Source organism: Sipha flava, unplaced genomic scaffold (assembly GCF_003268045.1).
Source record: "Sipha flava isolate LNK unplaced genomic scaffold, YSA_version1 48_pilon_pilon, whole genome shotgun sequence".
NCBI lineage: Eukaryota > Metazoa > Arthropoda > Insecta > Hemiptera > Aphididae > Sipha > Sipha flava.
In genome coordinates, this window is record NW_020273306.1 from 463,526 (window position 1) to 485,691 (window position 22,166).

Below are 22,166 nucleotides of genomic sequence, written 5' to 3' on the forward strand. Positions count from 1 at the left end.
TAATAACCATAATATATATATATATATATACCAGTATATACCCTTGTATATTAATTCAGAATTCATATACACTCTAAATTTTAATATTTATAAAATTATAATATTATGAATATTCCAATAATTATTAATTGATTATTAATTAATAATACAAATAGTATAACTCTTTATCACTTAACTACCTTTTATTATTTAAAGATGTTATGAATAGTTATTAGCTTTGCTTAAAAATTAGTAAGATTTATTTGTTTATCGTATAATTTTATACAGGTATAAACTGTAAGTATAATAGTTTAATAGCTGCATCCAAATTGGGTTCCGAATTTAAAATGACTACACTAGTTGGGTCCCGAATTTTTATAAACGGTATTCGTCAATTGCGCCGAATTTGAAACACTACCTGTATAGTATACATCTATTGCGCCGGTATATCAACTATACAGTACAAGTAATGGCTAAAAACAAAATTAAAATCAAACTTATCATTTAATTTTTTAATTCCAAAGTGGGGGTGCTGAGCATATCCTCGGCACTCCCACAACAAAATTTGAATATCTCGGGAACGATGAAAGCACAAATTTCGGGAATAAGTGCACAAATTAGCACAAACGAATGACCAAATTTAATTTTCGAAATTCCTAAGTGAGGGTTATAAAGCTTTTTGTGACCTATGTGAAGATGATTAAAACACAGTGTTTTGTTGTGTTGGTGGATCAACGGTATAATTTGGAAGACATTTAAGACTGATACACAATATAAGCAGAAATACTCAACATTCAAGATATGTAATGCATTTGTAATAAATTATTACAAATGCATTATAATATTTATATTATTTAATAAAATATTCACAATTTAGTTATATATAGGGAATGGATTTATATACACAAAAAAAATCCTCAAAATATGCTCCTAAAAATTTTGTAATGAGCTACAAAATATACATTTATTTTAAATACTCGTGTACACTTATAATTAAATCAAAAATATTTTATTTTAAATCATATAAAAATTTCACAAATATTGCAATATAAAATTGAACCATCGGTTTTAAAAATACCTTTATCCTGGTTTACGTATGTTTGTAAACGACTCCTAATTGGTATTTTTTATAAGTGAAAAGTCTGCTGGAATACCCAGATTATTATTAATATTTTAATACTAATAATTTATTAATATTTTATTTTATTTTGTCATATTAGATTAAAATATTTGGTCTTTCATTATAAAAATACTATTAAAATATTATTTTATCTATTTACTTATCTATATTTTTTCCTCGACAAAAATTGGAACGATGTCATATAAATAATTCCTTATGTCATTATGAACTTACAAGTTTAAAGTTACAAAATACAATGGGTTTAAAATTTAAACTTATAGTATTTTTTTAAAATAAACTCAATGTTATCTGAACTTTTTTTCTTATAATATTTGTATATTTTTTTTAATACTACATATCTTTAAATAAGTTTCTTCTTGAATTTCCATCAACGTATTGATTGCATTACAACAATATGTATGATTTGTATAAAACTAATTATTGAAGTCTCGATGAAATGCTTCGGGCCCATTTGTTGTCTTATATTCAGATGATGGACTTTCTGTCCACAAATATGACGGAAAAAAACTATTTTCATCAACAAAAGTTTCTAGAATATAATCCGTAAAAGTTTCAGTTGCGTGAACAGGTGCATCTGATATTAGATCTACAAAACCATTGCTTACCTCATAGGGCGATATACCAATAAGACCAAAAAAACTATTTGTAGATTAATTTAATATTATTATTTTAATTAATTAATTAATTGATATATATATATACAACGATGATTTTCCTGCAGTGTTGACTAATATCAACCAAACACACCAGTCGGGTAGGACCGACTTAATCTTGCAGACATTCGCAAGAGCAAAGTGCCTACATTTTGAACAGTTATATCAAATTTGAATACACAGTAGTTATAGAATAAAGCCGAATCAGAAAATAATACTCGATTAATTAAATTGTATGGTCTACAAGTTTTATTTAAATGAATAATTTATACAATAGTTATAAATTTGTAAAAGTAGGATAACAACTCGCTCATAAATCATAGTGTACATTTACAAGTTAACTAATTAGTTTTCCTGAACTTAACTATGTTTCCAACAAACATAGACAAGTATAAAATTGGAAGAGGAAAATAGCTGATTGATAATTTACAACTAGCACAGTAGCACGTCAATATGATAATCAGGCAATGATACTCTGTCAAAGGAAACACGAACATGACATATTAAAAACGTTTAGGTAGGTATCAAATATTACACAATTTACCACACTTTCGATAAGTGCTAATGTTGAATGCAAGAAAGTGGGAAATGTATATTGTTATGGACCTTCTAATATATTATAATGGAATAAAACCGGTTTCGAATCGAAAACATTAGATCAAACACACGAAGAACTGAAGAATTATTCAACAGTTGAACGTCATATTATATGTAAGTAAAATTCACTGCTTCGAATTTGAGTTATTTATTAAATATTATAATTTATGATTATTTATTTTTGGTTGCTGATGTTTAAATTTTAATTATTTTTTAACATAAATTATTTTTTGATAATTCCAGAAAAGAATACAATAAAATAGATATAAGTGCACATATAACTGCAAGGTATTTGTTTTAAATTTAGTTATTATTTCCAAAAGTATGTTATACCTATTTTCATTTATTTGATAATATTATAATCAGAAAACTTTATATTTTATATGTGAATGATAAGTAAGTAGTTCTTAATTTAATATCTGTTACTTTAATGATAAGATCTATAAGTTTTTTTCGATGCAAAAACAATATAAAATATTCACAATATGGTTATATACATTATATTCTTTATACAGTTTCTTTATATTTAAAAAGAATACAAAACATGGATTGCTGGAGGTATATTACCAGTATACTATTACTGCAGTGCCAGTTCTTATCCATTAAATTAGCCACTGCCGAATCCAATTCACTATTCAACAGGTAAATTTAGAGTTGCAATAATATATTTTTATTCGTTTGTACATCTTAATATTCAAAGAATCTTATACGAATTGAAACACTAAGTGAAATGAAAATGTTGTTAATTTTATAAGTCTTGTTTTTTGCTACAATAATACTTTCTGGTAATAAATTTGCACAAAAAGTTTAATAATTCTCTAATAATAATAGAAGATTCCTTTCGATCAGAAATAAAAGTACTTCCTTATAATAGATTATTTTTCGATTTTTTTTAAATGTTTTTAATTTCATGCTAATCTAAGTTATAACTATGTAAGACAAAGTATTCAAGAAACATATCATTTCGACCTTCGCTCAGGGTTATTTTTTCAATATTTTAGTTTATGCCTTAAATTTAAAAATAGCGGTTATGTTAAATTTCCATAATAAATTAACGGTATTTATACTTTAAGCTTAACTAACAATATAAAAACAAATATCGTAAAAATCCATGATGTTCCGAAATAATAAATACATATTAGTACTTATCAGATTACTCATAACGTTACATATTTTAACATGAAGTACAAAAATATTGAAAATTAGTAAAAACTCAATTAAAATAAGCACACTAATATTTATAATTTTTTTTACTTAGTAAAATATATAAATGCGTTAATCATACATGCATTATAAGCGAATATCAAAATAAAAGTAAAGAAAGCAATACTGAAATTGTAGAGTCCATAGATGTTTGTCGTTTAACTTGCGGGCATTATGGATCACTTTGGCCAAGGCCAACTATTATGACTACCATAAAGTAAAAATAAAGGATTTATTAATATTTTATTACAATAAATATAATTTATTATTTTTATGAAGTACAATTTTTCTTAAATTATAGTGATTCAGTAATCAAATTTGGACTCAATAATGTTGTTTTTAATACATCATCGGTGACTGACGAACTTGGCAAAAAATACATCGCTGAAGTATCTCAAGTATTTATGTTATCTTTAAAAAAACTTTGTGAACCCCAATGTATTCCAAAAACTAATAATTTGACAATTTTTGTGACTACAACTACTCCTTTCGCTAATCTAAAATGGTCAACTAACGAAAGTTATGATTTACATGTTTCCACCGATCATTGTAAGTGAGAGAATGTAATACTAATTTTATACTTCTAGAGAAAACTAATGTAATTTAAATGTCTATAGTGAATCAAATAACTGTTAATATAACAGCACAAACCGTATACGGAGCTAGAAATGGATTTGAAACACTACGACAGCTGATAACAACGTATGAGCATAATTCTTCCGGAAAGACAATAGTGATAGCTGGAGATGTACAAATAATGGACAAACCAATGTATTCACATAGAGGATTTATGCTCGATACCTCGAGGAATTACTTTCCAATATCATCAATCAAAAGAACACTCGATGCTATGGGTCATTCTAAACTTAATGTATTTCATTGGCATGCAACTGACTCCCATAGCTTTCCTTTAGATTTGCCTAGTATTCCTCAAATGGCAATGTAAGACGTGATTAAAATTTTTAACTACCAACGTATAATTAAGTTTAACGAAGTGTAATATAATACAGACTATACCTACTACCAAAGAAAATATTTTGATACAACAAATTAATCAAATACTATGAAATATTTGACTCAAATCTTCAAAGAGTTTTCAATTTAATATTGTATACTTTTTAAATAATTCAATAATTACTGTTAAATATAACCTTAGGTAATAATTAAATAAAAATAAATATAAATTATACGTCCATACCAGTTATTGTAATCGATCCATCGTAAAAGATAATCAATATAAACATTCATATAACATATCAATAACAGAACTTGTTATTATATAACTATATATGGTATATAATATGTATAATACATAACTTAAAACTATATTTGTTTAATTTTAAATAAATAACTCGTAAATAGCTGTTTAAACACACATGTATTTAACTTGATTTCACAATCATCATTTGATAACTTAAATAAATGTGCATACTACGTGTTTATCTGATTAAAATCCACATATTAATCAAATGGTATTTACAAAAATATTCTCTGAATTGAAAAAATGTTCAATGTTGGTTGATTTATAATAATAACCTAATAATTACAGTAAAACACACAATATATTATAAGTAAATACATCTTTTTTTTATTAAATCTTAATCACTATCAATTCTATATTTTAAATTGCTTGGTTACTAACAATTGAGTAGTCATACTCAAACATAAATTACATATCATTGTTTGATGCGATGAAATTGTCATCGTTATCAAAATAACAGATAAATACCTTAATAAAAAATTATTTGAATATGTTAATTGATTTTTTTAGGTATGGTGCTTACAGTCCAAAAAAAATATATTCATATACAGATATCAAAGATCTTCTAAGATATGCGTTAGTTAGAGGAATTAGAATTATTATGGAAATTGATTCTCCAGCGCACGCTGGTTATGGGTGGCAGTGGGGTAAAGAATCTGGATATGGAGATATGGTTGTTTGTTTAGGTAAACACCCGTGGTGGGATTATTGTGTACAACCACCATGTGGACAATTAAATCCAATAAACAACAATACGTATACATGGTTAGGAAAATTATATAAAGATTTAGTTAGCATATTTCCTAAAGGAGAAACATTCCATATGGGTGGCGATGAGGTAAATTTGAAATACATTTACTTACCAAAAATTTTTAAAAAAAATGCAGTTACTTCTAAATGTATATACACATGTAGGTTGCTGTGAAGTGTTGGAATACAACATCTGAAATCGTTGATTGGATGCAGACCAATAATCGAAGCCTAACTGAAAGTGCGTATCTAGATTTATGGTCCGAGTTTCATAGCAAAGCTTTAAATGCATATGATAATGAAGTTGGCGATTCTGATTCGGATATAATTGTTTGGTCTAGTGGCTTAACTGAGCCAAACATAATTGAAAAGCATCTCGACAAAAATCGATACATAATAGAAGTTTGGTACGGAAATGCACTTTCTGTAGATTTAGCAAATTTGGGTTATAAGGTAGTCGTAGCTGTAGAAGATATATATTATTTAGATCATGGATTAAGGCCACCCACTACTTATCATTCATGGAAATTGATTTATAATAACAAATTACCGATGAGTAATAATTCGGATCACATTTTAGGAGCGGAAGTAATACCTTATTTATTTATATTAATCTTATGACATTATTTTACTTATTATTTGTATAATTAATTTTGCTAGACTTGTATGTTTACTGAATTTGTTGATGATTTCGGTCTGGATATTAAAGTGTGGCCAAGAGCTGCAGCTCTAGCTGAAAGATTATGGGCTAACCCGTCAACTAATGCATTAGCTGCTGAATATAGGTAATTTATAATAACTAATTTAATCATATTAAAACTGAAATAATGTAAAAATCGTAATTTATTGAAACTATAGATTAATGCAACACCGTGAACGACTTATCACATTAGGACTCAGACCAGATAGAATGAATCCAGAATGGTGCAATGACCGCGAAGGTGAATGTATTATTAGTTATTAATGTTTAAAAGCTTCCATGTCAAAATACCACTGTTAAAAATATCTCCGTCACAAAATATCTCCAGTAAAAATAATTTTAAGAGAAAACAATAAATATTTTTAATGTAGATATTATATAACATGTTGATAATATATATATAACAAGTATTAATAGTATATACAGAATAAGAGTATTTCCAAGAAAAATCTAGAAATATATTATGTTTTTAATTATAACTTTTTCGAAAAATTAAAAAAATTAATGTCTGGAGAGCCAAGTCCAAAAAAAAAAAAGGAAAAAGTTTAAGGACCATGTCGAAAGATTTTTGTGTTGTAGAGAAATTTATTGAAATGACAGTTCTTCAGTATGTAAGAGAAATCGCTCATAATCTCAAATTTTAAAGCTATATGAAGCATGAGATAATTTTAAATTTATAATAAAGAATAATAACAATAATAATCAAAACTGAAATATTTTTTGCAAACATATTTTGTATTGGAGATATTTTGATGGATCACCATTTAAGATATGTACCCCAATAAGTTATAATTACTATACACCTGTATAGGTACATATAAGTACCTATTAAATTGTAATTATTACCTAATATTATTATCATTTTTAAATCCAATAATAATTTTAAATAGTTATATTCGATTGCAAAAAAGTTCACAGAATCAATTACTAAAAAAAAAAAAAACTTTTGTTACAAATTATAAAAAAACTAAAAATGTTTTATAAAACATTGTTTTTATAATTACAAAGTTTTTCGTTCCATAATTTGATGGTCAGATTTCTATTCAGTAAAATTTGAAACACCGTTTATTCCTTATTATTTACATTTTGTTATCAAATAAAATTAATTGAATTGTATTTTGTAATTAATTTTCTGTATTTACTAACATAATATACTCAAACATTTTATATAAAAATTATTGGCTTATTAATATTATTGTATTTTAAATAATTTCAAATTTATAAAATATTATGTTGGAATGTCATGTCATCCTCATCTAATGATTCTGGTTTTGATATCATTTTTCAAATCCTAATTATTCTTCCATGACCAAGGTAGTTTAGGGATAGGCCAATTACTCTCGAAGACAATAATGATTCTGACTTCTAGAAAAAATATATAAGGTATATAACAATAACTAATTTGATTTATACGATATTTTAATAAATCTAAATATTTTTATATAAAATAAATAGTCCAACTGCATAATTCATAATCAACGCACAGCTTAAACTATGATAGCTAACGAATTAAAATGTTCAGGGTATGTTTGTATTATAGTCTAGGCATGCGATAAGAAAGGTTTTTAAATAATTTTGAATTTAAAGGCTTAAAATGGGCAAAAACCAACATTTAAGTATATTTAGCTTCCTATTTTCTCTAGCTGCCGTTTTGCGACATTATATATAGAGTCGCAAGACGGCAGCTAGAGAAAATGGGAATATAACACGATAGGTAGGTATATCGTGTGAAATGTGTATCTATGTTGGTAACAAGTACACATCTAAGTTGATATGGTATTTCATAACATCGTCATTATTTTACACGTTGAGTCTGTTACCTAATTTAAGCATTTAAGTGTATAATTATGAATACAATTTTTCATAATTTGATTAAACTTTAAAATATATTGAACTCTGACATAAATTGAATACTGACATAGGTGGTTAACTTGAAGACCTTATCATAAATGATCCAATAATTTTTTAAATGTGCATTAATTACACACATTAATGTGGAAATATCTTACTCTAATTACAAAAATCTTTTGCGTGAAAACCAAAGAACATTTAAACTTAAAAATATTCGTAAACACTTCTTCTTTTTTACAATTTAGGTCAATCAAACAAAATTACCTGTTTATTGAACTTTTATGGATTGTATTTAAGTTTTAAAAACTAAAAAAAATTTAAGTCAAAGAAGTACCAATCTGTGCAAATTAAACTATTTTTTTTATGTTACATTTATTGCTAAAGCTTATTTTTAGCTTTATATTTATTTTTATTGTCATTTTTTTAATTTTTGATTTAATATTTTTATAATACCTATGAATTTTTAAGGCATTCAAATAATACACTATTAAATATTCCTTTTTCAAATTAATTATAATAAGTTGTTTTAGCATATATTCCCATATTGTTCTAATTTTTACTAAGTACATATTTGTCTTTTTTTTTTAACGTATTCATAGTTAATTTCATAGTTTTTTTTTTTTTTTGAGCCTTTGTTATTTCTAAAATATGTAAATCAAATGTATATTTTTAAATAATTCTAACAAAACCATGTTTAAATAATAAAAATATTTGTTCAAAATAATATCTATAATCTTATGTTCACTCAGTTCACTGTATTACATAAGTTATGTGTGACGTAATCATAATATTAAGTCGATGGCTCCCTATTTAACTCCTTCCATAAAATAATACTAGTCTGGAATAAATACACGTTTAAATAAAACCGGTATGAGTTCTTTAACAATCTTACTTCGGCGTTTAAGACTGGAAGAAGTTCATCCAACCGAACATCGACGAAAAATACGTGTTATTCACAGTAAGTATTGATACATTTATAGTAGAGTACAAATTATTTAACAATCAACTTATCTATATTTTAAAATTTTTTGCATTTAAATTACTTACAATTAATTTGAATTTTTTATAATATAATAACCGGTTTATTGCTATAATAATGATAATATTAAATACATACGATATGCCTATGATAAAACTATAATCTAAATACACCTTCCTGCTAAAACGTTTATGCAGTATCGTATATGTGTCAAAATATTTAATAATTATTTATATTTTATTTTTAATTTTTTTATTTTAGATATAGGCATTAACTGTAGAAAGACTTCGTTTTATTATAGTAAAATCTCAAAGTATTTATAAATAATATGTATTGTACATTTAATAAATTCACAGCTAAAATGAAATTATTTAATTAAAAAGTTTATAGAATAATTTATTTTAAATTTTACTTGGAACAAGGACAAAATTGATTTTACAGAGATTTAAATTTATACATTAAAACATAATTTTATAATAAAAATATGAAAACAATAGTACTACTAAAAAATTACTAACCAAAAAAATAAATAAATAAAATAGTCAAAATAGAAACAGATGACTGATATAATATAGGTACATTGTTCTTGAAAAATATTTATTTTATTATAACTAATATAAAATTTCAAATTTCTTTTCAAACAAAATGTATAATATTACTAGGTATTTGACTTTTAAATTTTTTAAATTTGGAATTTAATAAATTATCAAAAAATGAAACAAAAATTGTTGACAGTAATAACAAAGTAGATATATTACATCAATCAATTGATAATTTATAATAGTTTTTCCCCTCCATCAGCTGTAAAGATTTGCCTAATAATATTATTTTTATTCAATAATTTTCTAATTTTTTATTATGATTTATGAAATTATAACCTATAAATAACTGACATAGAAATTAGTATAATTTCGGGGTAGATAATTCATTTTATTTATTAGATAATAAATAAGTTTTATTTAGATGCATTTTTAAATGGGCCACTTTCAATTATCTTGGTGATGATTTTACGCGAAATGAAATACAATTTAAAAATAATAATGTTAAATGTTGTTTAAATGTCAAATTAATTAAATTTTTAAATGTCGTCCTATTTATATTTTAATTGCTAAAAAAAGTTATTTTTTGTTTCAGTATTAATTAAATACTGGAATAAAATTGTATACAATTTTATTTTAAGTGCCAAAGCTTGTGATTGAATGATTATACTCAATTAATATATTTTTTTATCAATATGTATTATTATTTAAAACATCCTTTTATATATCACTGAAATAACTTGTTTCATGTTTTATAACAAACCGGTATTCTATGTAGAATAATGAACTATAATGTTTAAACTTAATATTCAAAACAGATTTTATTTTTTCGGCAATTTGTAACAATATATAACCAACAATGATCAAACAATTGAAAATTAACATTTAAAAATTATTTGAAAATTTCAACAATAAATTAATAATTTATCTTAATGTATAAATTTGAACAATTTTATAATTTTAAATTCTAACAATAAAAATGAAGTAAATAATTTATTCTATAAAATATATTATTTAATAATGATTTTTATATTAATAATAAATACATTTAAATATTGTGATCAAATATTGATAAATTTGCGGCAACAATTTCATGCAATAACTTTTTAATTCAGACATTGGAGAATAATGGTACCTTAGATGTAGAATTTATAAATGTTTTCAGTAGTTTTTTTTTAATCACGATAAAAAAATTGAAGAAAACTGGAATTAATGTTACATTTTTACCATTACTCATTATTTTGATCAAATTTTTATAATTTATAATTATATAATAATTTTATAATTTTTATTACTTTTTATATCAATTAAAAATTGTATATGTTTACATTTAATTTATATTTGCTATTTTAACTAATGCTAACTAATGCTAACATTTCAAAAAATTTACTGATTACATTTTTTTTTTATCAATTTTAAAAAAATTAAAATTAGGTATATCCTTATTTTTACAAACATTGACAATACATCTTTCTCATTTAAATTTAAAAGACCAGTAATTCGTGCATTATATTCTATCTATCGTACATTTATATTAAATACTCGAAGAATATGTTCGAATGATATAATTTATCTTTGTAAAATAATAACAAATAATAAAACTAACTCAGAAAAACTTAAAACCAACAAAAATTTGGCCATTTACAATAGTTCGCCGGACAGTTTTTTGTTACGTTTGCTTAAAATAATGAAAGATATAAATTATTATACGGGTCTACAATTAATAACAAGTTTTTTTTTTATTTCTTTTAAAACCTATTGATAACGTTCCCAAATATAAATGCACATTTGTAATGTCTAATTAAGGTATATTATGTCGTTAAAGACCAGTTTCGGGTTCGGCCGAGTACCGGTAATGATAAAACCATGTAGTTTTACCTATTTTCTGTTTGTATTCTTCTTTATTCAGTAGCGTATAGACCATTTACTTGCAAATACAAACAATTTCTACCTTTAAAACCAACTTCTCACGAAAAAACAAAATTAAAAAAAAGGTTTGTAAATATTATATTTGTTTTTTATTTTTATTATTAATAGAATATTAAACAACAGGCAAGCTACTATATATTAAGATAAAACTTATATATTATACTTTTATAATACAAAAAAAAGTTAATTATATAATTTTTGTATTACTTAAGTAATATTTAAAATAATTTATATTATTATATCATATATAATATGTGAAATTTATAAAATTACCATTACAAAAATACTTCTTAAATTAAATTCCTGATCTAACTCGATAACTCAACAAATTTGATATCTGTTCAAAATAATTGAATTCCTGTCCAAAAGATTTTTTTACAATAAAAATATACAAGTGTAATATCAATATATATATCGCTTCTCTTAGAATCTAAAATACTACTAAAACATAAAAACAACAGAACAATTTTTATCACAGATAAGTACTAATTTACATAATACATTGATAATTACATTGAATAAAATCATTTTTCCGCGAGTTGGTTTTTTGTAACATTGCATCTTCTAAATATGAATCTCTTGTTTAGGAATTTGGAATTCAGATTCCCGATTAATTTTTACTTTTTAATTTGATTAACTATTATATAACAATATAACGTATCAAATAATATTTGTACTAAAATTTAAGTTCATCAAAAATCGTCTACACTAGAGTTGCCATAAAAGTTCAAGTACAGATCGGGGCATTTATAAAAATGATCTCAACTACCTGTTCTTTTTAATTATTTTGAATTATAAAACTTAGAACACAATATAATATATATATATATATATATATATATATATATATATATAAAATAATAATAACATAGAACTTAGTTTATACAATAGAATATACTATATACAGTTACATACTTATTTTAAAGCATCTAATACATTTTAATTTATATTTTTACAGTAATTAAATAAACAATACATTTGGTTAATTAATTAAAATATTATACTTTTCTGACTCATCTGTTTCAAATATACTGATTTTTCCATAACATCCGTTTACAATTCCGAACAAGTCATTTTTAAATTAAATCTGCATTGATTGATATTTTCTATAGTTTATTCTTTAAGACAATTGCAATCTTTGGTCCACTAGGCCATCAGTATCAGATATCATCATCATATCAGTGAAAATAATCTCTTAACATTAGCATTAAGACTAGGCATGATGTATGTGTGTTGGTATATCAAAATTAAATGATGTTTTTTATCCAATATATCAGTTTTTTGAAAGAAATGTAACCATTTGTCATACAAGTGTTTTTTTTTTCCAACCTTCATCGACTATCTGTTAGTCAATAAAGATTTGTAGGTATCATACAATATTTCTTCAAAGCAACTATTCGTGATATCAATACACTTTTCTTTTATATAAGTTATTATCTTTTAAATTTCTTTCCATTGTAAGGAAGAAGCAAGATCTATCCGTGAAAGACGTCAAATTTTATAAGAGGGTTACTCCACTTTTTTAAATATTCCTCTAATGTTTTACAATAATTATTGACTTTTTCATCAAATAATTTCATTGAAACTAAAAACTGAACCTCATATTTTATATTAATATATAATATTTTCAGAGTAGTGTTCCACGTGAAATTAAATTTTTTTGACGTTTTTGTGTACACAATTTTAAATGATCATTTATAATCTTTGATAGTTAGTTAGGTACACTTAATCGATATTTTGAAGGGTGTAATGGGACAACCGGGACCGTAGTCATAATCTGGTGACATACCAGGGTACCAGAACGTATGACAACCCTTATCAAGACGAACTTATAAAAATCAAAATAATTCTAGTTTTTGTAATTTAACAAGAATTTGCGATTACAATTTAAAGTAATTTAACGAATACATGATTTTTTTGCTTAACATTGATTTATCATGATTGTATTGCTAAAAGGCTACACTGCGATAGCAGTGTTTATTTCATCTATAAATATCTATGCATATGACACTTGTGTAGAAGGATTTAACGATTTCCAATAATTTCACAGTTTTGAATATTGATCCAATCCATAAATCTCTCATTTATGCTTTCAAGGCTCTGAAACTACCGGGATAGTATATTCAATTTTCATTCCCCCTCCTTACGGAGGATATTTAGCAGGGCCCTCGTCGTTATTATCTTGCTGTACACACACACACACACACACAATTCATGAAGATGACCGGCTAAGTCGCACTGAAAAATATTGTAATTGAAATCAAAATACGATACAAAAAAGTGTCCAGTAACGAACGATTATCCCAAACAATCGATGATTAACAAAATTATGTGGACGAGCAGGTGGTCGTGAGAAGAGAAATCTAGCGAACTTTGAATGACCGTGATTGCGATGACACTTTGTAATAAATAGTGAATACTCATGTTATAACATAAATGACGATTGAATGGATATCGGCTGATATTGTTATTGTTAGCATACGGATTTTAAAGCAATACAAATTAATGAATAGCATTAAAAAAAGCAATAAAGCTGTATATATTTTTCAAAAAAAAGTATTATAAATATTATTCATCAGAAAAAATAGTATTATAGTTATTTATTAGTTCATTAAATTATTTAAAAAAAAAAAAAATGGTATTATAATAAAATTATTTACAAATGTTTTACCGAGTTTTTTTTCTTCCATAATTATTTATCTATAAATTAAATTTATTCTATAATTCTATAATTCATAAAAAATAAATTAAGTAATAGTTACAAAATTTTTTTTTTTTTTACTTATATCATCCGAGTTAAATTAATTGAGCTAACTTATTTTAAGTTTTTAAATAAAAATCATCTTCGACGATCGAACAATACATGCTTCTATTTAGAAAAACTACGTTCGATGTCAACAGTTGAAATAAGAGAGAATTTGAATTGGATTAAATCATCACATTTTAAATTTTCGGGAAGTTTCTCTCTAAATATTTTTTTGCCTTTTAAAATATTTGATATGTGTGGTAAGAATTTTAATTCATGCATTTTTGTTTAGTAAATCATTAAGGTTTTTTGAAACTGGTTTCTCCAGTCTTTCCCGAAGCTTGTTTAATTTGTTGTTTAATCTTTTCTGTATAATACAAGGATTATTCTGATAATAGCATCCCAGATGTTTCTAAGCGTACAATTTCAGTAGCCAAAAATCCGAAATTACTTATTATGTATATTAAATTGGCTTCTATTTCTGGGTTATCGACTAGTTTAAAATACCTTTACTTAAAACATATTTTGAAAAAAATGTAATTTAAAAGCAAAAAAATAGTACTCAAAATACCCAAAAAATATACAAAATATACAAAAATTGCAACAAAAAAAAAAGCAAAATAAAATGTTGTACATTTTATTTTTTGCTGTATGAATCGAATTTGTAGCTGACAGCTTCGTTTTAGAGCAATAGAAAAAAAAACAAATACCTTCGAAATCCGTAGTCTAGTTTTCGTATATTAGCGCGTCTAATATTAAATAATAAAACAATATCGGCCGCGCCAAAACTTGCGACCGTCCGGTTTTTGTTTTCGCATTCAGCTGAACGACAATGTGAGAAGGGGGTAATGCGCGAACGCACTCGTAATTGTCTTTTCTACGCAACGGCGTGTTGAGAAGGAACGTGCACAAGCGCGCGCGTGTGCGCGTCTACATAGTCCCTGGAAAATCTTAAACCACGGTAATCGCGCAACATTTTTGTTCGACGTCCCGCGTTTTGTGTTATCGCCACCATAACGGCACGCGACCGCCGCCCGGATCCGACGTAGTTTACCGTTTGTCAAAGCTCTGCTCAGAATACGTTCGCCATTCAGAGCGCGTTGTCGCAACTTGTGACTATGGAATAAATTATTTCATTGGTTGAATGTTATTATTTAATACCCGTGACGGCGAAGTAGAATTCGGCGTGCGGAGTATTAGCCCCTTCCCCCCGTCGTAAACGAAACCGGTCGACACCATGTATTACATGTACTACGTAATGTTAAAGAGACGGAAGACGATGGCGTGTTGCACGTTAACGGCCGGAGCGGTGCTGCTGTTTCTGTTCCTGAATGTGCGCCAGAACAACGCCGACGGTCCCGACACTTCCGAACACTATCTCGTGTGAGTATTATATCATCGTTTGGACGATAATTTCACGCTTTCAGCGAGTGCTATTATACCCCCGTGTCGTGTGATAAGAGTAAATCATAGACCAGACGTACACTCGAGGTTCGGACGGCGGCAATGTCTATATGATAACGATGCAAATTACCGTGCATTGGTCACACTGTCCACAACGTCCCTTTGCAATTTATTTCATGTTATATTATCTTTCCCCTTGCCGACGATCAATTGTTATTTGTGTTATTGTACTCATCTCACTGTAGACTAATACTTTTTACAAAACTGATTAGCTGCGCAATGACCTTAGAGTTGTAACCTAATAATACTTGATAATAAATGCTAAAAAACATTCGAACGTCCAATGAAAAAATATTAATTTTTTTATCAAATTAAATATTTAATATTTCCTATATGAGAAAATATTCAATACGGGCGTTGTAAATTTACATAAAAATTTAATTTTTCAGCTGAACTCTGTTTTAAATTTTTAATTAGATGTATAAAAAGTTTAGTAGTACGTGAAAAAAAATCTGTATATTTACATAGTACGCTGCTATTTTTAGACTTTTTATCGTCTAAAAATATACTAATGACTGTGTCTAATCTAATTGTAGTCTCTAAGCGTATAATATATTATTCTTACATATATTATTTTATCATGCTACTTGAAACACGTTTTCGATGGTGTTTCAAAAATATTCCGTAATTATTGATTACCTACCTTTATTTCGATTTCGAGGCGTGTAAATTAATTTCATTGTAAACTTTTTCCGTTTAAATGCTGTTGGTATTTAATTTTCATTTTTAGACATTGCCTGTATACTTTTTCTCGGCCAATTTTTTTCAAAGGATTTTTTTTTTTTTAGAAACGTACGAAATAAACTATTAGTTTAGTTAATTTAATTTGCACTTACATAATAGTTAATAATATTATTATACACATTTCATTGTGTACACTTTAATAATATTAGTACCTACATAATTAAAATACAAATTCTTCTAAATAATTTAATTTCATGTTGAGCTATCCTTTTTTTTTTTTTTGATTGGTAGAAGATGGAAAATTCTTATTGCGCTCGGGTGGACAAATCATAAATATGATTTTAATCACAGAGAAACGAAAAGCAAAACCGATTTCGACTTTTTCGATTGTCTTGTTTCAAATTTTATTTTTATTATTAATTAATTAAAATTGAAATGTTTCTATATAATTTTTTTTGCAATGTTCTTAAATTAGCTAATAATGAATTGATAATTTAATTAATTTCATTGATATTAAAAACTGATTCAGAAATTATTGATTGCATTTCATTTTTTCATTTTAGCGATTTAGTTTGCAAATTAATCAGTTTCAATTTTTAATTAATATTTTTTTTGTTTTCGTTCAGCACATATTCAGACTTGTTTACTTGTATGATATCGTCGTGTTAATTTATTTTTTGTGTGTATCAAATCTAACGTATTCCAAAATAAAGCGGGTAACTTAAAAAAATATCAACTTGACCACAAACCAATAATCAAATTATTTATTATATGTATTAATTTGTACTGTTGTCGAATGTTTACATAATAATACTCAACAATAATATCATAATATGAGTTTATAAGTTATTGTAGTTTCTTTTAATAATTTAGAAACTACACAATATTTTTGATTGTTAATTTTTAAAAATCGAATATCTTAATTAGGACTCGGATTTTTTAATACAATGAATAACAAAAAAAAGCATAAAAATGAATTAACTTTAATTAAGTATGAAATTAAATAAAAAAATTAAAAAATCATTTTAAATTAAAAAAATAATTAATTAAAATTTACCTATTTTGTTAGATATTCAGTTATAAAATTGACTCTTTTGTTTGAAAAAATGTTTTTATACATTTAAAACGCACTAAATCGTCTGAAGTAGTCCCGGGCTAACAAATTTGCCACGTGGGAGCAGATTTTATTATTTCGCCCTTCAACCTTTTCAACTAACATTTAGCGAAGAAAAAATGTTGTTTGAAATTTCTCGTTGTTCTTGAATTTATTCAAGAACAATCTCAATCATATCTTGTATTCCAAAGCACTATCTCTTCCCCTATATTATGTAATATATACATAGCTGATCAACCAACCACTCCTCATACTTCTATAGCTGACTTTGCTGACGACAAAGTCATTTACATTTCAGATAAAAATCCACTCCTTGCCAGCCAACATTTACAAAATCACCTAAATCTTCTAGAAAACTAGTATTCCAAATGGAAAATTCAAATAAACAACGAGAAATCTTCTCATATCACTTTCACTCTCAACAAAAATTTAGTACCTCCAGGATATCCAAACAATAAAGTTATCCCACCTTATTTCAACGCCAAATATTTAGTTTGACACTAGATAGAAGACAACCTCGGCAACACACATCTAATAGAAACGACTCACATTAATCATTATATCAGGCGAAGAGCACTCTATCCACTTTTAGGTAGACAATCAAAACTCAATCTAAATACTAATGCCTCGTTCTATAATTTTTTCATTAGAATATTTGCGGATAATAATGCATGACACAGATCATGATAAAAGACAATTTCTTAGGTTGTTTAGTAATTAAACGTTGAAATTGACTTGTACTTTGTTCTTGTATATTTTTCAGTTCAACTCCGTTAACGAGTTTATTACGCGAAATATGCTGCTCGACGGTAAATTTTTTGTCAGTCGTCACTTTTATCTCACAAATTCTGCAACATAATACAATTTCATTGGTTTTTGCAAAGACTTCTCTGCCATAATAATTTACAAATTATCAAAAATCAAATTTTAAAATTGTTAATTTTTTAGTAGATTGCAAAACATTAATAAATTATGGGGGCTAATTATGACTTTGGGGGAAGGGGCTACCTCTTGTCCTCTACGATTTGTGCCAATAGATTTAATATTTAACGGAATTTTTTCTTGAACCAATATGAATAGAAAGGGCATGTTGAATGATCATACTTAATACTAATAGTTCTCGTATTATATTAAAACTACCGATGTTACAATGTTTATTAATATATATATAAATTAAACAATTTTAATGCTGTTATTAAAATTATTATTTTTTTTTTTTTTATGATGGGTACAACGATACAATAAGTTTGACAGTAGCGCAATTAGAGTTCAAATTTTGGAATGTTACATTATGAATCTACTCCCCCAACATTACATGTATCCAATATTTATATTATATTATTATTATATTCTCAGTACCATTATAAAAATAAATGTGTCTAAGCACTCCTTAGCCACCTCTGTAGTTACACCACAGAGGTTCTTAAAGTGCGGAATTTTAAAATCTGTTCCCAAGTGACATATTTGTTAACTTGGCTCTTTAAATTATATAAACAAGAATTTACAACGTATTGGATGATTTAGTCTAATTTAACACTATTTAATTATGTTTAAAAAAAACAACTATTCTTTTTATTTTTTAAAATTACAAATGAATGGCAGACAATAATTGTAAACTAGTTTAGTGATTTATATACAATAAACTCTTTAGTGTGTATTGAGTACAATGTTTCATTATACTGTGTACACTTACACCAAAACTACGTGTAGGTATTTAAATTATTTTCAAAGAAAATAATTTATATCTCATTGTTTTAGTAATAGTTAACTCTGTATTAAATTTCGGCATAACTAAATACTTACAATTGTTCATATTTTATGCAATTTCTAAAAAAATTTTAGTGAGTCATTTAAATGCATCAACAATACATGTATCGCCAGTAAAATCGTGTCAGCTGAAAAGAAAAACAGTGGAATCGATGGGTCTGTAGATGTTTGCCGTTTAACCTGTGGAAGTTATGGATCACTTTGGCCAAGGCCAACAATCAAGACTGCTATTGAGTAAAGAAAATAATAACATATTTATTCATATTATTTATTTAAATAATTTATATGTTATTTATGTATTATTATTGGTTTTATATAATAGAAAATCGGTAATCGAATTCAGTGTTGATAATATTAAGTTTGATACATCATCAGTAGCTGATCAACTCGGTAAAGAATACATGACTGAAGTTTCTCAAGTTTTTATATCTTCATTAAAAAAACTTTGTATTCCTAATTGTGTATCATATGATAATACTCCAATCATATCGATTAGTACCAGTACTCCATTTGGGTATATAAAATTAACTACAAATGAAAGTTATAATTTAAAAATATCCACTGAAGGTATTATTCCATTTAATTTATATGATTTAAACTTTATTGGAACTATATTATGGAACGTTATTCATAGGAAATCAAATATTTGTTAAAATTGAAGCAATTACCGTTTATGGAGCAAGGAATGGTTTAGAAACTGTAAGACAACTTATTGCTACATATGGTTCAAATGCATCTGGAAAAAAATTAGTGATTGCTGGAAATGTTCAAATTAGTGATCAACCTATATTTGCCTATCGTGGGTTTATGTTAGATACCTCTAGGCATTATTTCCCAATTTCTACAATTAAAAAACAAATTGATGCCATGGGTCATTCTAAACTAAATGTATTTCATTGGCATGCCACTGACACTCATAGTTTCCCATTGGATTTACCCAGTGCTCCACAAATGGCAAAGTAAATTCTGCTAATACTCTTCAATTCAATATTTAATTTTAATTTAACCAATATTTTTAACAAGAATTATATTTAATTTATTTACTTACCTACAATTTGTTAACTTAGACTTTATATGTCTTTTACTAAGTGTTTATCTATAGAATATTATTAACCATAGATACGGAGCATATAGCCATGAAGAAAAGTATTCATATAAAGATATCAAAGATCTTCTTAGATATGCATTAGTAAGAGGAGTAAGAATCGTTATGGAAATTGATTCCCCAGCACACGCAGGTAATGGTTGGCAGTGGAGTAAAGCATCTGGCTATGGTGAAATGGCTCTTTGTGTGGATAAGGGACCTTGGAGAAAATATTGTGTACAACCGCCATGTGGACAACTTAATCCAATTAATACCAACACGTATAAATGGCTGGGAAAAATTTATAAAGATTTAATCAGTGCATTTCCTAAAGGTGAAGCATTTCACATGGGTGGTGATGAGGTAAATTTAAAAATTAAAAATCCAATTCAATTACAAATGCTGTTTTATATGTTATTAAAAATAGGTTGCTATAAACTGCTGGAACTCTACAGCTGAAATTATTAATTGGATGAAAGCTAACAACAAAAGCTTAGATGAAAGTGATTATTTAGAATTGTGGTCTCAGTTCCATGCTAATTCACTTAGTGAATATGATAAAGAAGCTGGAAATGCTGATTCTGATATTACTGTTTGGTCTAGCGGTTTAACTGAACCCGATATCATACAAAAATATCTCGACAATAAAAGATATACTATTGAAGTTTGGGAAGAAGCAACTTCTCTAATTGAGCTTGTTAAGTTAGGTTACAAGACTATAATTGCTTTAAAAGATGTTTACTATCTAGATCATGGTTTCTGGTATCCAACAAATTACCATAATTGGAAAATAATTTACAACAATCAAATGCCTATAGTGAATAACCCAAAACTTCTATTAGGTGCAGAAGTAAGTATTAAAAATTATATAAGATCACTTATGGTGAAATTAATTTTTGTAATTTTTATTTTTTAGACATGCATGTGGTCTGAATATGTTGATGATCAAGCTGTTGATTCGAAAGTGTGGCCAAGAGCTGCAGCTTTAGCTGAAAGATTATGGGCTAACCCAAAAACCAATGCTCTTGCTGCTGAATATAGGTATTGTTTTATAAAATCATATTAAGCTACTAAAATATAAGCCGTTTTGACTGAAAATATGAATGTTAATCAGCTGGGACAACAATTTTTTTGCTCTTTAGTTTTGAATGTATGTGGAGTCAGGTTTTAAGTATAGTAAAACTATATATTATGTTTAACTATAGTTAAAACTATTTTGAACAAGTATGAATGGTTTAATTTTAGTTTTTAATGCAAAATATAATAGTTGTTAGAACCACATAACTTGCAATAATTCTTATTCAATATATTTTATGAAATTTAATTCTATTCCAAATTATTTAGTGAAAGAGAAAAAATATTTATATAATATTTTTACTACTTAAAATTAAAAAAAATCAAAAATTTCTATTGACTTCCTTAATTTAAAATGGTAAAAGTTCTATATTATAAATATAAATGTTTTATTTTTGGAAATTATTACATTCTAGGTTTTTGCAACATCGCGAAAGACTGGTAACATTGGGCCTTAAAGCAGACGCAGTTACACCAGAATGGTGTCAGTTGCACGAAGGAGAATGTATTTTATAATATTGATAAATAATTATATACATATGTTGTATATTAATAATCTTAAAGTTAACCGCATGTTACTTTATCTTTGTACATATAATAATATTTAAGTAATATCTATATAAAATCAATACTTGAAGACAAATTAATTAT

At 26.1% G+C, this 22,166-nt stretch overlaps 2 protein-coding genes across 5 annotated transcripts; both read left to right on the top strand.

Moving 5' to 3' along the window:
* The first annotated feature begins 2,625 nt into the window (after positions 1-2,625).
* LOC112690106 (chitooligosaccharidolytic beta-N-acetylglucosaminidase-like) lies at positions 2,626-7,234 on the top strand. 2 transcript variants are annotated; one of them, XM_025564032.1, is made up of 9 exons: positions 2,626-2,658; positions 2,886-3,012; positions 3,629-3,790; positions 3,875-4,122; positions 4,191-4,515; positions 5,345-5,672; positions 5,750-6,172; positions 6,245-6,369; positions 6,443-7,234. In XM_025564032.1, exons 2-9 carry the CDS (start codon positions 2,915-2,917, stop codon positions 6,546-6,548), a joined length of 1,815 nt encoding a protein of 604 aa, XP_025419817.1. In that variant the 5' UTR covers positions 2,626-2,658; positions 2,886-2,914; the 3' UTR covers positions 6,549-7,234. The 2 variants fall into 2 exon arrangements, with proteins under 2 accessions (XP_025419817.1, XP_025419816.1); XM_025564031.1 differs by lacking the exon at positions 2,626-2,658 and adding an exon at positions 2,727-2,766.
* Positions 7,235-8,991: 1,757 nt separating this feature from the next.
* On the top strand, positions 8,992-22,158 carry LOC112690105 (chitooligosaccharidolytic beta-N-acetylglucosaminidase-like). 3 transcript variants are annotated; one of them, XM_025564028.1, is made up of 9 exons: positions 8,992-9,093; positions 15,596-15,711; positions 19,433-19,591; positions 19,680-19,924; positions 19,992-20,316; positions 20,477-20,804; positions 20,869-21,291; positions 21,358-21,482; positions 21,932-22,158. In XM_025564028.1, exons 2-9 carry the CDS (start codon positions 15,608-15,610, stop codon positions 22,029-22,031), a joined length of 1,809 nt encoding a protein of 602 aa, XP_025419813.1. In that variant the 5' UTR covers positions 8,992-9,093; positions 15,596-15,607; the 3' UTR covers positions 22,032-22,158. The 3 variants fall into 3 exon arrangements, with proteins under 3 accessions (XP_025419813.1, XP_025419815.1, XP_025419812.1); XM_025564030.1 differs by lacking the exon at positions 8,992-9,093 and adding an exon at positions 11,552-11,647; XM_025564027.1 differs by lacking the exon at positions 8,992-9,093 and having other exon boundaries at positions 15,363-15,711.
* Positions 22,159-22,166: the final 8 nt, after the last annotated feature.